General features: G+C 42.7%; 1 protein-coding gene across 1 annotated transcript; it reads left to right on the forward strand.

Moving 5' to 3' along the window:
* The first annotated feature begins 13,971 nt into the window (after positions 1-13,971).
* On the forward strand, positions 13,972-17,020 carry LOC136353830 (uncharacterized). The gene is made up of 3 exons (XM_066305079.1): positions 13,972-14,291; positions 15,612-15,851; positions 16,678-17,020. Exons 1-3 carry the CDS (start codon positions 14,049-14,051, stop codon positions 16,855-16,857), a joined length of 663 nt encoding a protein of 220 aa, XP_066161176.1. The 5' UTR covers positions 13,972-14,048; the 3' UTR covers positions 16,858-17,020.
* Positions 17,021-18,244: the final 1,224 nt, after the last annotated feature.

Consider the following 18,244-nt stretch of genomic DNA (forward strand, 5'->3'; position numbering starts at 1 on the left):
AAGTCGTCGCACAATGGCCGTGCCCGCAATTCGCATCGCACGCATGCCGCTCGGAGACCCACCGCACCAGCCAATCCCGACGAATGCGCCTAGAAATTGGACACCCTCGTTGCCCACCCACCACAACAAAAATCTCCACTTTCTCGTCCATCTCTCTCGAGGGTAGCGACCGAGACAGCGCCACCGCTCTCGCTGCTGCCGGAAAAGGCGCCATCTCTAGACCACAACTCCAAACCGTCCCTGCCGCTTCCGAAAACCACGCCGCCATTCCTGCTCCTTCCGGAAACTGCGCCGTCTCAGTTGGAGGTGCCAGCGGCGGCAACAGCGCCATCGGTAGGCCCAACAACTGAGTCGAAGACCGCTTGAGGGCAGCTTGGGCAGGGGAGGCAATACCATGGATGCCTTCGTGCCGCCGACTACTGATGGATGGCCAAGAGGGGCTGCCACCTTTGGCTGCTGCTGCAGGCGACGCATCCTGCTCCACGAGCGGCGCTTGAAGTCTTGCTGCCGTGGGCATAGGAACAACACAGCCTGCCGGTCGGATCACTCGGTGGCTCCGAGAGACATGACTTGCTCAACTGAGTGAGCCGCCAAAGCCAGGAGGTGGGCCGCCAAATCTATCATCTTCTTCGAAATCTTGGCAAGGCCTTCACTGATGTTGGGGACCGCAGCGATCTCAGCACCCATGGGCACGGAACCTGGCTCTGATACCAAGTTGTCACGATCTAGGATTATGTGGAGAAGAATCGGGATGAATAGGGATAGATTGGATTATAGTATATGAAATAACAAGGAACGGTCCTAAACCTAAACGGCGCGACGCTCTCTGTCACACTGAGAAGGCAGGCCGATGGGCACTAAGATAAATCTTGATCTAATGCCTAACTGACCTGGGATAGGATCCCTCCTTATATAGATGAAGGACTAATTAATCTAATCCTAACAAACCTTATCTAATCCTAACAAACCCTAATCCTATCCAATGAGTCTAGGACGCTATTGACAGAAAACACGAGGCCTGGGAGATCTGCTTAACTCCAGTGCAGGTCCAAAACTCGCCTTCGGGTGTGTAAGCGTGCCAGTTGATTTGATCCTGCAATCAACAAGAAACAAAAACAAAGAAACCGCGATTAATCCTATAAATGATAGCCGATCGGCTAAGTGCCGATGACATATCATTTATCTTTGAGCCGATGTCATATATGTATCGATCGGCAATCATGAATAGATAAGAAAGAACTAAATCTACTCGATCGGCTGTAGATATTAACAATATATACTCCCTATATCGATATATACTTAAACCAAGTGATTGGGATAGATCGGACGCCATGCCGAGACAGTATAAATCACTTAGATCGAAATATATATTAATAATGGAAATATATACGTTTATAGCATAGCCGATCAGATAGATCTAGCATGTATCGGCTAATACTCCGATACTACTCTATATTAAGATATTAAAGCGAGTAAAATATATCAAACAGAAGCCTAATATACTTAAATGCAACAAGATCTTAATATAAGGGGCGGATTCAACATGTCAATTAAACATATAGAATAAAAGTAGTTAAATCAGGTAAGATCGGCTGAAACCCCGATACTACCCTAATCGGCAACCAGAAGGCAGGCTAGAGATTGATATTCTAAGCATGACTTAATAGATCAAACTCAACTGATGCAGCATTAAGTATGAAAAGAAGAACAATATCTAGACAATCAAGCCGCTGGAAGTTTCATAGAGTGGTAGATATCCTATTCAATCTACATCAACATCGATATTTAACCTAATCAGCTGTATTCTACCAACAGATGTTAGCCGATTGTAGGTTAGATAACGATATTGCTAGAGATTATATAAGATATATGATAACTCGACGGATTACATAAACAAGATTAGAGTGTCATAAAGATGTAAGCACTAATCCCGAGAACACAAACCGCCATAACAAGTTTTACCTCTTGTTGAAGATCGAAACCGATGCAGCTCAACTCAAAAGCAAGAACTCGTCGAAACAAAACTAAAGCAAAAAGGGTGGCGATGCGCCGAGATTGTATTGAACGTGTGTTAGTTTTTTACATAAGACTCAGGGTCTATTTATACCCGAGGATTACAAGATATGTGTCCATACCGAACACGACTATTATCTCTAACAAACTCTAAGATATCAAAAGTCTTTACGGCAGACTTTTGCCCAAACATATCTCTAAGGAAATTGCATAGAATATCCTAATTAATAGATACAATTGCCTTCTCAGGACTCTATCCCTACGTGGCAATCACCATGAAGCACATTAACTCAACCCGATGACGCACACCGAGTCGTACTGCCGGAATCAACTGTATCGGCTAGCCCTGTCCGACTTGAACTCTGCCGATCCTGACCGTAGCCGATTTGGATTGCAGCCGATTCTTACTCTGTTTCCGCAACAGCCCTTATCTTCGATTCCGCTTCGATTCCATCTTCTTCTCCAATGCTGACACTACCAAATTTGGTCGTTAACACATGCCCCCCAAGTCCGGGATATTTGGTAATGTTCCGGATTTGCCGAATACACCGAGTACGAGTAAAAATCGCACTTGCCGTTTTCCGACCGTTACACAGTGCTTTAAATACTAACCGCTGCCCCCGAGAATCTTCACACCGTGACTTCTGTTTCCACCGCTTAAGCGAATTCCGTCTTCTCTCTCTCTCCGGCGATCTCCCCGACGCATAAAGCGATTTCTAGGCGATTTCCTCTCCGGCCAGATCTCCACCCGTGGCGATATCGACCTCCGCCGTTCCGTCTGCTGCGCCATCAACCAGCCCATCTGCTACACCATCAGCCGAGTACGCAGAGGTATGTATCCATTGGCTAGATCCCCTTTTCCTATACAGTAGATTGATTTTCTTCATCTCATCTTGTTTTCTTCTTCTCTACTTCTTCTGTACATGTAGCATCTTTCCAATCTTGTTGCGGTTCCCAGTTTATTGCATGACCAACAATACTTCCTCGGTCCAATCGGCAATCTTGACCCCACTGAATTCGTCACAGCCAAAACCAATAGAACCCCTTTTAGGTCAGCCAACCTAAGCATGAGTCATTGGAAAAACACATTTAAATCCTGGCCTTCTCTTGAGAAAAGCTGGCCTGTATGGTACAAACGGATATCGGCTAGCAAGCAAGCTCATTGGGATGCGATTGGAATCGGCCAAGCCCTAGCCCTCACAATAGCAAATTCAGCCAAAGATGAACCCCTGTTAGCTGCTGCCACTTATTTTTGGTCCAACACCCTCAATGCCTTCCTCTTCAACCAAGGGCCGATGACCCCAACTCTGCTAGATATCATCATGCTCACTGGCCTAGATGTGACCTCGTCGGCTAACCCCATGAACTTGAATACCAAGAACACCTTCGAGTTCAAGACTAAAAGCATTGGAGGCTGGTCGGGATATATTGCAGCATACATGGGCAAAGGACCAGTTACCCCCAGAGAGCATGTGGCCTTCCTGTTGATGTGGCTAGAAAAATTCCTCTTCTGTGGGTCAAGCTGTGGCCCTACAACCAACTAGCAATTCTTAGCCGAAGCCCTAGAATCGAAGAAACAATTTCCCTTGAGCAAGATCCTTCTCGGCTATCTATACCAGATGCTAAACAATGCATCAGCCAAAATAATCATCGGCTCAGTAGTTGGGGCAGGTGGACCATGGTGGTTATTGCAATCCTGGCTAAACCTGGTAGTCATGAAAGTTGTCAATCGGCCATCTGTGACAGAAGCCAAATTTCCAAGGTTAGAGCTGATTGTGGAAGATAGTGGAAAGGAACGCACTCATCGCAGATGCATGTCATACGGGGAGTATGCATCTACACCAGCCGATGCAGGAGCAAAGCTATCGGCTGAACTTCTGAAAGATTGGTTTTTCAGTTTCTATGAGGGATTTCAGAAGGATGCCCGAGTTTGGTTCTTTTATGCCGACTCAATGGATCTTGAACTACCAGCCGATTTCAGATTCGAAGACATTAATCACGAAAAATTTCAGCAATCTAGAGAAGTCTTCACTACTGCCATCAGCCCGTGTATTCTCCCCGTTGGCATCCATCAAGGGAGAAATATCCAAGTCTCCTATGAGTTCTATCATCCAATGTCATCGGCTAGACAACTCGGAATGGGACAGCTGCCGATCGGCTTGTACTTCGTCGACAAGATCCAGTGTAGAGGTGACATCTCTTCAACCTTAATGATGGATCGGCTGCTGAACATTCCTGGACCTCCATTAGGCAACATTGAGAACATAAAGTTGGCAAGGTTCAGGAGCCGGGCATTTGACAGATGGTGGAGCGAATGGAAGCTACACTTGTTCCATCAATCGGCTTCCATGTATATGACAGATCTATTCCCCGATGCCATTCCTCAGGTAAATCCTCACTTAATAAATCTTGTTTAAATAATTGACAGCCGATTTGAACCTTGACTAACCTTTTCTTCTGATTTGCAGACAACAGAATCCTCTCCTCCTCGCCGGAGTAATAGCGGCAAAGACATTGAATATGCCCCGAGTCTAATTCCAAATGGAGGTGGGCGATCTCCCTCTGCCATCGGCTATAATGCCCCCAAGACTTCAGCGCTTCTTCAAGGGCTTATCAGGCAACCAGCCGATGCCGGCGAGAAACGAAAAACCAGATCATCGGCTGTGGATACTTTAGCCCCAGCTTTAAAGAAGAAGACTAAGCCGAAGAAGTCTACGCCAGCTGATGATCTGCCTGCTCTAGATCCATCCATTGAGCAAGCTCTGGATGAAGAAGCAATCGAGGAAGATGTTGACCAAGCCGCAGCCGAAGTAAGCGATACTGAAAGAACACCATCGGCTTCACCTAAGCAGGCCCCTCCAAGTCCTTCTGTTCCAGCTCACTTTTCAAGAGTAAGCAGCTTTCATCGATTCCTTTTATAGTCATTCTACCTTATAGCCGACTCCTCACAATTTCAATAATTACAGAAAAAAAACTGCTGTGAGGAAGAGATCGGCTGCGCCAACTCCCAAACCAGTTCCACTAGTAATATACTCTCAATCCTCTCATTAATTATGTCTAACATTTGCCCTTTTTTCAGCCTCCTCCTCCTCCTTCACCTCCTGTGCAACCAGAATCAGGCAAACGTACGCCATCGGCTGCGGATAGTCATCATGTGGAAGAAGAAGAACAATTAACTGCCCCTGCTATTCCAGTAAGTTTTATAGACATAAGTTTGAGATCGGCCGATCATATCTTGATTCTTAACCATCCATGATATTATTCCTTGCAGGTCTTAGCCGATCTTTTCTCCTTCGACATCAAGGATTATCTTGATGAAACAGAAGAAGACACCACTAGCAAAGCAACAGCTCTTCTGCCTAACGATGTGAAAAGAACACTTGAAGACATCTCTCATCGGCTAGGAGCATCATTAGACACAACCTGGTAACCAACTGTGGACCAATCCGGGCAAGGTTCACAGACATCCAAGCTCTTCTTCCGGATGAATTAGCCGACGCCCTTACTCCAGCCGTCTACCTTTAGCAACATCAATTCAAGTTGGAAAAGGCCAGGCAGAGATTAGCCGATCATTGGGAGCGCAAAGATATCGAAGCTACAATCCAGCACAATCGGCAGCTTGTGCACATAGAGAAGTCTAAGCTTGATCAGCTGTCTGAGGGCCCGATCAAATCCAATATTGATCGGCTTGAAGCTCGCAAAATTGAACTCTTGGCACAACTTCAAGAATGCAACGCCGAGCTGGATATAGAGCACAAGAAACTAGTCGATCTCCCGCAAGCCGTTGAAGAACAAAAGGCAAAGCTGAAATCGGCTATCAAGAATGTCGCTGATATGACTAAGTCCTTGAAAGTCATCCCTGGAACCGATGCTCAAGACACCCAAGCTATTGAAGAAATAGAACAAATTAGGAAAAGGGCTATACCGGCTATCCAGTGATATGTGTCCCAGTGACATTCTGTGTAACAAACTTTAGAAAACTTTTGTAATCGGCTAACTTTTGTAACTTTGCTATCTGTATATTCCTTGTGCCAATTAACATACTTTACAAATATGCTCAAAATTTTGCGATTTTCCATGTATATGCCCCCCTAATTTTACAATGTCAAAAACATTGATAAAATTATAAAAAACAACTAAGGGCGATATAACCATATCTTAATATCTTATGTCCTGAAGCAGCATCAACCAACTGATCGGCCACTAGCATCGGATATTCGTCCTTCGGGGTAGCTTTATTCAAATCTCTAAAATCAATACATACCCTCACCTTACCATTTTTCTTGATAACATGAACTATACTAGAAACCCATTCAGCATATCGGCAAGGACAAATAAAGCCAGCATCATACAAACGTTTGATTTCAGCCTTGACAGGTTCAAGCATATCGGCTTTGCATCTCCTCAGGGGCTGCTTGTGCGGTCTAATCCCTGGTTTGAGAGGTAGCCGATGTTCAACGATTGATCGGCAGAGTCCTGGCATCTCATGATACTCCCAAGCGAAGCAGTCTCTAAATTCTTTCAAAAGCTTTATCAACTTGGTTCTAAATTTTGAAGACAAATTCTTACTAATAAATGTCGGCCTTGGTCGATCACCTGGACCTATATCTATTTCTTCTAAATCATCAACCGACATGAAACCTTGACCTTGCTTGTCATCAAGATCATCTACCGTATCCTTGGTGTAGACATTTGAACCCTCCACGATGCCCTCAAAGTAATAGCTTGGGTTCTCCATCTTCAATTGGCTATATATCAGAATCGGACACTTTTAGAAAATCCCCATCCCAAACCTTTCCAGATAAACAATCAAGGCCATCCATCTCCTCCATTTTATTGTCATTCTCTACGAAGGGCGACTGCTTTGTGTATGGTAAGCCTGTGCATTGGACCAAGGATTGTCCTGATCGCAAGGACAAGAAGTCTGCAAACATGGTTGTTAGCGAGGGCGGAGGAACATCGGGGTACGGTAAATCCTTACCTACAGTTCTCTGTGTTTGTCACTCTTCTGATTGGTGGGTTGATACTGGTGCTAATATTCATGTGTGTGCTGACTTTTCCCTGTTTTCCTCTTATCAGGTCGGGAGAGTGTTGACGGTCGTTATTGATCAGTTTCGACCGTCAATATTACTAAAATAGAGGAGAACTAGTGATTCTTGCAATGCATATATCTGTTAGAATAATAAACTTCTACTAGTATTAGGTATACTAACCTTTTGTAGAGAATGACAATAAAATGGAGGAGAATCGACATCAACACAGACGACAAATCAATCGGACGATGTCAAGAACCAGACTTATGTATGAATGGGCCAAGAACTCAGAATTAATACAAAGAATTGGGCCAAAATTCACAAGTCTGCGAATAGAAGTAACAGAGGAGGCCACCAGCCGAAATTAGGCTGGATTGGGCCGGCCCCAGGTTTGGCTGAACCAGGGGGTTCGGCCGAACCCTCCTCAGCGCCATCCGATCCAGGGCTTCGCCTGGACGGTGTGGATTAGCCCCCAATGACGGTTGGAGGGTATTTCCGACCATTCCAACCATCACAACCGTCATTGGGAGGCTATATAAGGAGTTGCCATTCTCACTTCACTCACACACCTCAAGCAATAGCTCTCTCATTTCTCTCAAGTTTAGTTTAGTAGTATCTAGCTGGTGGAATAGGAATAGAGTAGAAATCAGGAGTCCGGAAGCCTTCGGAAGAGTTCGGGTATGGCTCTAGCAGCTCTCCTTTACTCTTTTGTAAGCTTTGTACTTTTATTAGAATACTCTTCTATATACATTTATGGTATTGAAATACTTTCTGAGTATACGAGTATCTACTTTACATTATGTTCATGTTATACTGAATATACGGCTAGCTTATCTGGGAGATGCTTTGATGCGGGTATAATGTTTGCTTATGCAATTAATCTATGTCATGACGATTATATTAGAGTAGTATCTGGTAGTTTAGACGTGGTGTCTAGATTACGGGATATCATTATTTGGGGTTATATATTGCGGATGAGAGGTGGGCCGCTGATGGTGACAGCTCAGTACGGGTATTCCTCCGCGCCGATATATAATCCTAACTTAATTTCCTGGGGAGATGAGGGTGGGATTACACTTGCGCAATCTCACTATGTGGACAAGGTCTTGAGTCGCTTTGGTTACAATGACTACAAGCCAGCTCCTATTCCTTATGATCCCAATGTGCTATTAAGGAAAAACCAAAGGATAGCAAGGAATCAAAATATGCCAAATTGTGACCAAATTTCCAACTGTGATAATAAAAAGTGATTATCAAGGTGAACAGTTTGAAGGACAACATGAAGTCATCCAGGCCTGTGAAAAGAAGACTGAAATCTGTCAGAAAGCAGAGAAACTCCGGAGTGATAGCTTTGGACTATGTCCAGACAGCTAAAAATCTGGCAGATCAGGTTACTAAGGGACTATCACGCAAGTGATAGACAGTGAATCGAGGAAGATGGGTTGAGCCCACTTTAGTTGTCAGTAGTGGTAACCTGTCTTTTGTGATCGGAGATCCCGTGAATTAGGATGGAGAAACAAACTATTAGGTGACTGGGAGGAGAGACCCTGAAATGGGCTCATCTCTATGATGTATTTCTCTCCTTGTCTGTATGGAAGGATGGTACACTACTAGAAAAACGATTTTTCATGGCGTTTAGAAAATATTTTTCATGGCGGCTACAAGAAAAAACCGCCAACGTAGAAAATAGGGAGGGTGGGGGGTCACGGGCCGCCAGCGAAAATCAGTTTTCGCTGGCGGCCACATTAAGAGGTCCGCCATAAAAAATACTATATTTTTCGAGGCGGACCCCTTAAATGTCCGCCAGCGAAAATTAGCGTTTTCACTGGCGGTTACTAAAAGATCCGCCAGCAAAAAAAAAGGGATCCGCCAGCAAAAAGCAAAGCTCGCTAAAAAAATTTTCGTGGCATTTAAAACCATGCGCGCCAGATCAATTACTTCACCCACCCACACATTTAAAACCAACTTTCACCCACCCACCCACTGCATTCATCTCTCCTCTCTATCTCTTTCTCATCTCCACCTCACCTCTCTCCCCTCCCCTCCCTCTCCCAGATCTAGCCGGAGGGAGGGGGCGCCGGCCGCCGCGGCGGCGACGGCAAGTGGACCTGGTGGCCGGCGGCGTTCGGGCGTGGGCGGGGAGGCCGGATCTGCCGCCGTCGTACGACGACGACGGGCCGGGCCGCGACAACGATGACCACCACGGCGGCTGGTGACGACGACCACGGCGACCACGACGACGGGCCGTGGCTGCGGTGCCCGAGCGCCGCTGCCCGCCGCGACGACGACCACGACCCCGACAACGGGCTGGGGCGACGGGCCGGGGCGGTGACGACTACTTAGGTCGCGGTCACGCTCAAGACGTGGCATGCGCAGCTCGCTGGCGCCACGGCCGTGCTGGTGGCGGACGGTGTCGACGAGCCGCTGCTCACGATGGACAGCCCCGAGGAGGAGACCCCCGACATGGCGTTCCTTCTCGTCGGCGCTCATCACCAAGCAGTTCGGCGACGCCCTCCGCGCCGCCGCCGACGAGTTGGTGGTGCGGCTGGACTGGAGCGAGTCGATGACGCACCCGAATGAGCTCTGGACGAACAGCAACGATGAGTGCGGGCCGCGGTGCGACGAGCAGGCGGCGTTCGTCGGTGCGTTCTGCGGCCACGCGCAGCTGCTGGAGGCCGCACTACATCACCTGGTTCTGCCCCGACGCATTCCTGGAGACGAGGCAGTGCAAGGCGCAGTGCATCAACCGCGGCGGCTATGGTAGGCGGGCGACGACGATTTTGATGTATTGCTCCATTTTAATGTTTGTTTGTATTGATGTTTTCATACATGCATGTATTGATGTTTATTTGTTGAGAATGAAGTAAGAAATTGATGTAGTGTTCTCTTGAGTTTGGATCTGATGTGGATTTGAATTGTTATGGATTTGAGATTTGGGGATGTGGATTTGGGAATGCAGGTAGCAGCATGGGGTTTTTGCTGGCGGCTGGAGGACAGATGCATATGGTTTTTTTTGTCTCAAAATTAATTATCTCTGGCGGCCGGTATAACACAGCCGCCAGCGAAAATCGATTATCGCTGGCGGATGGTATAACACAACCGCCAGCGAAAATCAATTATCGCTGGCGGCCGGTAACCGCTAGCGAAGATCGATATTTTCTCTGGCCTTTGCTTTGTGGCGGCTGCAATTTCCGCCAGGGAAAACCCAAAATGGCCGCCACGAAAGATGATTTCTGTAGTAGTGGTATACAATTTAATGTGATCCGAGTGGCTTTTCTTAAAGCAGAGATGTTGGTCTACAGAATATCTTAGAAGGAACCAACCTATACGAGTTCGTCTGCTAGTAACGGCCTATGAGATTTATGTGATCTGCTTGGAGTTTGACTTATATGCTCCAAACAGAGGGGCCCAGCACCAGTCAAGGATTTGGGTAAAGCCTGACTGCACAAAACCGACAATTCAATTCAATCGTGGTCTGGTGTAGCTCATTTTCCCCCCGAGCAGTGACGAATACGGCGGCGACCTCCCCCACCACCGGCAGCAGCGGCACCCTTCCTCACCGCGAGCAGCGGCGGTGGAGATGGAGATGCTCTCTCTCTCTCTCTCTCAGTGACGGCGGTGACGACCCCCTCCCCCCCACACCGAGCAATGGAATCGGCAGCGGTGCCCTTCCTCCCACCCCATGAGCTGCGGCGCCCTCCCCACCACCGGCAGTAGCAACGGCGCCCTCCCCCACCGCAAGCGGCGGTGGTGGAGATGGAGATGGTGGGTGAATCGCAGGGGGAGCCACTCCGGTCGGTCACCAGCTCCACCCGTCCTCCTCTCCATGTTGCAGTGGACCCCTTCGCCTGCAGCGGCGACGGCCTCCTCCTCCATCCCCTCTTCCGGTGTTGGGCGTAGTAGCCGTCGGCGGTTGGAGTGGGCGCTGCGGCGGACACGACGGCGACGAACGCGGTTGTGGGTGGTGGTGGGCACGCTGGGGCTCCTCCATCCCCCTCGTAAATTTCTTTTTGTGATGAATGTGTTAAGAGATTTCTTTTTGCACTTTTTTCTCTGTTTGATTCGATTTTCGCCTTATTTATGATTGAATTGGCTGCCTAACGAGGTGAATCTGTGATGAATCGGCTGTGAATTCGTGGGTGGTTTCTCTCTCTCTCTTTTTTTTGCAATTTTTTCCATCGCTATTGCTAACCAAATTAGATTGTGATATAACGTACAGATTTACGGACGAAAACACGGTGACGATTGGAAAGTTACAAATCTTTTAATTCGTTAAGATATAAAAGAATATACTACCTCCATCCCAAAATGAGCGCAGCCATGAATATCCGTGTCCAACGTTCGACCGTCCGTCTTATTTGAAAAAGTTACGGAATTTTTTTAAAAAAATTATTCACACATAAAGTACCATTCATGTTTTATCTCTACTATTATAAAAACTAGTATGGTGGCCCGCGCATATTGCACGGCTAGCATCATTATATTTTCTATCATATAATAGCATATATGTTTTCTCATTATATTATTTAAATATATTAAAATGACAACATAATTTTAAATTTTGCAATAACTTTACGAAACTACTAATGTGTAATATTCATATTGTATTTTATATACGTGTTAGTTATTAATTATTTTTAATATCAAATTTTAGTTATTTGTAAATTATATATATTTCTATATGGACTCTAGACTCGTCTTTTAATATTTCTTTTTTTTAATTCCGAATTTTTGTAAATTGTATTTCTATATAGACTCTTGGCTCTTCTTTCCAATATTATATATTTTTACTTCTGAATTTTTATTTTTTCTAATTGTATTTCTATGTGGACTCTAAACTCATCTTTCAATATTCTTTAATTTTTAATTTCGAATTTAAGTTACTTTTAAATTGTATTCCTATATTGACTTTAAACTCTTATTCCCATGTTTTTCTTAATTTCGAATTTTAGTTATTTGTAAATTGTATTTTTATACGGACTCTAAACTCTACTTTTAAATTTATTATGTTTATTCCAAATTTTAGTTAGTTTAAAATTCTTATATGGACTCTATACTCTACTTCTAATATTCCTTATTTTTTTTAATCCCGAATTTCTATTTTTTTTCTTAATTGTATTTCTATATGGACTCTATACTCCACTTCTAATCTTCCTTATTTTTAATTCCGAATTTCTATTATTTCCTAATTATATTTCTATATGGACTCTAGTCTCCTCTTCTAATATTTCATATTTTTTAATTTCGAATTTCAACTATTTCTAAATTATATTTCTATATAGACTCTAGTCCCCTCTTCTAATATTCCTTATTATTTAATTCCGAATTTCAGCTATTTCTAAATTGTATTTCTATATGGCCTCTATACTCCTCTTCTAATATTTCTTATTTTTTAATTCCGAATTTCAGTTATTTCCTAATTATATTTCTATATGGAATCTATACCCTACTTCTAATATTTCTTATTTTTAATTCCGAATTTCAGTTATTTCCTATTTGTTTTTCTATATGGATTCTATACTCTACTTCTAATATTCCTTATTTTTAATTTCGAATTTCAGCTATTTCTAAATTGGATTTCAATATGGACTCTAGTCTCCTATTCTAATATTCCTTATTTTTTAATTCCGAATTTCAGCTATTTCTAAATTGTATTTCTATATGGACTCTAGTCTCCTCTTCTAATATTCCTTATTTTTTAATTCCGAATTTCAGCTATTTCTAAATTATATTTCTATATGGACTCTGGCCTCCTCTTCTAATATTCCTTATTTTTTAATTCTGAATTTCAGTTATTTCTAAATTGTATTTCTATATGGACTCTATTTTTTTTTCTCCGATTAATATGAGAATTTTTCAAATTTCAACTATTTCCTAATTGTATTTTTATGTGGACTCTATACTTTACTTCTAATATTCCTTATTTTTAATTCCGAATTTCAGTTATTTCCTAATTGTATTTCTATATGGATTCTTATCCCCTCTTCTAATATTCCTTATTTTTAATTCCGAATTTTAACTATTAAATTGTGTTTCTATATGGACTCTGGTCTTCTCTTCTAATATTCCTTATTTTTAATTCCGAATTTCAGCTATTTCTAAATTGTATTTCTTTATGGACTCTGATTTTTCTTTTTCTCCGATTAATGTGAGAATTTCTAGGCCATGAGAGCGAACGTGGAGGCTCTTTTTTCTATTCCTTTAATAATATAATAGATTGAAGATGTTTCCGCGGTTCGTCATCCGTGTTTGAGTCGGTTTTAATTTTATGTTTTGGGTCATCTGTGTTTGAGTCGGTTTTAATTTTATATTTTGGTTTTAATCTATATATCTTCTCTACTGTTATAATGTTTTTGCTAGTATTTTGGTACGTCATCCGTGTATGAGTCAGTTTTTAAGTTCATTTGCTTTTGGAAATACATTTCCGTAATTGAGTCGGATTTTAAGATCGTTCACTTGTGGTAATACATAAGGAATCATATACGAAATCTGTTAAAAAACTCGCATGCTAACTTGAAACGATCGGACTCCTAACTGCAGCTTATGATTTTTTAAAAATATATATATTCAAGCGAACTCCCACAGTGATTTTCATCTTAACTAAATCATATAACAATAATAAGAATAAAATAGACTTCACCCGTTGCAACGCACGGGCATTTTGTCTAGTCATCTAATAACAATGAAAATAATAATTATAAAATTTTTTAAATAAGACGAATAGGATATAAACCGTTCAAAACTGCACTTATTTTGGGACGGATGGAGTATATACAACGATACAACGACTCACTCGAAACCGTATGTGAAGGCAATAAAAAACCGAGTAAATTAACGACCAACGAAAATACGTAGAGCCAGGCAACACGCGTATGTATATATACAGTATATACGTACGTGTTTGGCCTAGCTAGCTTCTGATTCGAACGATCCATCGTATATCTCTCTCCGTCCGTACGTCCGGCGCCCGTCTCGATCGACGATCTCGATCTCGAATTCTCTATGCCGTGCGACGCGTGCGGTTGCGCCTGCGCGCACGGCGGCCGCGGCGTCGTGGCGCCCATGGAGGTGGACGACGACGACGACGAGCAGCAGTCGTTGGCGGCGCCGTTGCTCCTGGACCTCGAGGCGGCGGCGGCGGCCGTGGGGTCTAAACCGCCGGCCGACGACGACGATGACCTTACCACGGCGACGACTGTGGTGGAGAAGATGGCGGCGGTGCTGTCCCGTATACGGCTCTCTTGGGTACGTATATTCGCCGTGCGTGCATGAATATGTATAATCCTAGCTAGCTAGTTTTGCAGCGCATCTGCTTTAACTTTTTTTTTTCCTTTTCAAAGACTACAAGATGACTAGTTGGATCAATTTGTTTAAGGTTTGGCTAACTAATTTAATTCATGCATATACCATCCTGTCAAACCACAAAAAATATTGAAGTTTTTTTTCCTTTTTCTTTTAAATGACGGCTCAATAATTCAGTTGGTAGCATATATCATTGATCTAGGGTTAATGGAATCCATACCACTTCAAAAGAACCATATTAGAAAAATACTATTACTAAAACTGAAATCAGGTGGATACCATTGATACTCTTCCAAAATTAATTAGAACTATCCCATCTCATAAATATTTCCATAGTCAGAACCTCTTTCAGGCGTCAGCATTTAGTAGCAACTTGCCCATCAACCGAAACACATACCTTACCGCAGATCTACTTCTGCCACCGCCGTTGCCTTCTTGGCTTTTAATTTCTCATCTCTCGTGCGCGTGCGCTATGATGATGCCATTGTTGGTATTGCCCTCATGCTCTTCATCCCGACTCCATCATTGCCGATGCCACGGTCGCTCCGTCCTAGCCCCCTTTACCACCTCTATCACCAAGTACGATGAGGAGGCCGGTGAAGATGAGCATAAGGAGAGGGTCGGGGAAAAGGAGGAGGACTACTCTCGTTGACAGCTGAGGAGATAAAGGTCATTACCACCAATGACAAGGCGGAGGAGGAAAGAGAAGAGGCATAGGGACGAATTGAATAGTGACAAGAAGGCCAACATTGTTGGGACCTTCATAGCTAGGAGACAAATTCTAATTACTTGGGTGGATGTTCATCCGTTTAGTGCATGCAAATTAAATAATTATGAAAAAAATTCAAAAAAGTGACAAAATAGATTAATATGGAATATTTCACTCCACAAACATACATGTTCAAATTCGACTTTTACAAGTTGTAGAAAAACAACAAATTCAGTTGTAAATATACGTACACTAATTAGAATTAAATTTATTGTTTTTTAGTTCTGTTATAACTTATAAAAAGTTGAATTTAAACTTGCATGTTGGCAGAGTGACATTATCAATCTATTTTATCATTCTTATTTTTATAAAAGAGCACTCTCATATATAGTGAGATGAATCTAATTAACCCATTGATCTTTTTTTGGATGAGAAAAGATAAAAGGTCTAGATTAACTTTTTTTTTGTGTGTGCACATGTGTGAATTTTATCGCTAACAATGAAAAAGTAAACTTTCGTTAATTTTACGCATGCAAAAAAAAATGCATGTGCAGGTGTTCTTGTTTTTGCTGTGGGTGTATTTGCTGAATTGGGTGAGAAGATTTACCTTGACATACACCGACGGCAGTATATGGTTGACTACGTTTGCTGTGATGGTTTCGGCGATACCCTTGACCGAGCTCTTCTACATACATGCCATGCGCATCGAGGAGATCACGGAGGACGACGACGACGCCAGTTACGAAGAAGCATCTTATAAACACAAGCAAAAGATGGGCAGGTGCATTCTCCGGGTACGTACGTATATACGTCGTTCTGTAATTAATTAATGAGATCCATTGATTTAATTACTTTTCTCTAAATAATTGGCATGTATGTGTGTGTGTGTTATATACTTGATGATAAAAAAGAATATGGCTAAAGCTTTTCAGTGAATTTTGATTCAGTTCAAAAATTCTCTACACGCATACTTATTGTATGGCGGGTTCAGCAGTACAAAGATTAGTTTTCATTGGTTTCTTTTTTTATCCCTAAATAAATACTAATATGTGTTATTAATGCATACATACATACATACATATATTGCAGTACGTATATGCTATACTTGATGGAAAAAAATGGTGTCTTTTCATTGAATTTGATTCAATTCAAAAGTAGCTTAATTACATCATTACATGGCGGGTTCCTCACAAAACTGAGACTCCTTTCTTTAGAATAGATGGTTTTTGAAGGATAATTGCAGGATTTGAATTAATTAATTCCTACAAGATTCATGTATCATAACTAATTCATGTGTTGATTTTGTCTCCCGCTCTATGATAACGAGCTAAATCTGCATTATTTGTCTCCAATACTGTATACTACAATTAGCTTAGGTGGTGTTGGGCTAAACTTTAGTCCCTCTCACGAAAACATAAGTCCCTTGTGAGAAGTCCCTCCAACCAAACACCACCTTATACTTCCTAGTTCTCAAACACCACCTTAATTCCCCTGCATTTCAAAATAAACAAAAGTAACATCATCTTTTTTTCTTGTCTGGATTCTCATTCGTTTATTATATATCAAGATTCAAGAAAATTAACCTAACTGAAGATGGCTCGATTATATATTAATTTGTAGGGACTTTTGGTCTTGGCGTGGCTGTTTGTGATCGATTTTGGGAGAAGGGTTTGGGGAGAAGTTGATGAATTGCTACCTGCAATTTTTATCGTCTCCTGGCTCGTTATAACGGCGACCCAGTTCCTTGTCATGGCCGGCTTGTACATCGAGGGAATGCCACCTGTAGTGAGCGAAACTTAATTAGTAGCAGATAATTATACTAGATGATAGACGAAGATGTACCTGCATGTTTACAACTTTACAATGCATAGGAACAGTGCGCGTGGAGCCAGAAATTTTGTAAAGCCTGACAAAGTACTAGAAAAAATATAATTAAATATATGATCTATATATACTCTCAAAATAACCGTCAAAGTATTGACCGCTATAATTCTTATAATTTTATACAAGTGATTAAGCATGGTCCGACAAACATGCATATAAATTTTCATAGATTAAAATAGATATGGTAATTAGTAGAAAATCTTAACTTACTTTGGCATTGATGCTTTGTAATTCTCCAACAGAAGTCCAAAAGACCAAAAAAGGAACTCTAGAGAACGAAAATGTATATTACTGCATGATATAATAAGACAACAATGTATTTATGACATATAAAACTTACTACTGTAATACTTAGCCCCAAACCTCTTCAAGCACTCCAAAAGGAAAAATATGTCGGTTCTTGAGGCAATAACCAATGATTCTTAGATCGAAGACATCCGCGGAGGGGTGACAATACAGCTGCTTCAGGAATATATATGCGTATGGGAAGTGCTCCACAACGCAGGAGAGGTGATCCATGAAGGGGCTGAGGACACAATCCTCTGGTGGTGGTTGGCCAGTGGCTTGTATACGGCAAAATCAGCATATGTCATGCAGTTCATGGGCAAAATGTTTTCGGATTCTGCTGAGCTTGTATGTTGTATGGGAAACTTGGGCACTGGGGAAACACAAATTCTTCGCGTGGCTGCTGGCGCAAAATAGAATATGGACGGCAGATCGTTTGCAATGCAGGGGCTGGCCAAATAACTATTTCTGCCAACTCTGTTTTAGAAATCTCGAAACGGTACAACACCTCTTCATGGAGTGCCCCTTCACGCAGTAGGTATGGCGGGACATCGGTCGCAAATTCAGACCGCAACGTTTCCTACATGCAGGGGCGGATCTACAGTATAAGCGTCGGTGTCAGGCGACACCGACGACTTTCGGCAAAACCTATAACAAAACTGCTTATCCATATACTATAACACTATGTTCTAAGTATAATTAGCATACTATGACACCGATAGACACGTTATGACACCAACAAACTGATTTTCTGGATCCGCCACTGCCTACATGTGACCACAGACAACACTCTCCTCAATTGGTGGCACGAGCAAACAGATGAGGCAGAAAAGTTGCAACAGAAAGGGCTACGTTCAGCAGTCTTGACCACACTTTGGGAGATTTGGATGGAAAGGAACAATCGCATCTTCAGAGAGAAAGAATCTACAGCATCAGCACTTGCTAGCAAGATCATAGATGAGCTTCATTTGTGGAAAATGGCAGGTGCCAAGGGAGTGAAGTGTATTATGTTAATAGA

Source organism: Oryza sativa, chromosome 11, assembly GCF_034140825.1.
Source record: "Oryza sativa Japonica Group chromosome 11, ASM3414082v1".
Lineage (NCBI taxonomy): Eukaryota > Viridiplantae > Streptophyta > Magnoliopsida > Poales > Poaceae > Oryza > Oryza sativa.

Bases quoted from the DNA above. Each gene is read 5' to 3' on its own strand.
- LOC136353830 (XM_066305079.1), top strand. From the start codon at position 14,049: ATGCCGTGCGACGCGTGCGGTTGCGCCTGCGCGCACGGCGGCCGCGGC. The intron at 14,292-15,611 runs GTACGTATATTC...ATGCATGTGCAG, and splicing joins CCCGTATACGGCTCTCTTGG to GTGTTCTTGTTTTTGCTGTG. The intron at 15,852-16,677 runs GTACGTACGTAT...ATTAATTTGTAG, and splicing joins TGGGCAGGTGCATTCTCCGG to GGACTTTTGGTCTTGGCGTG.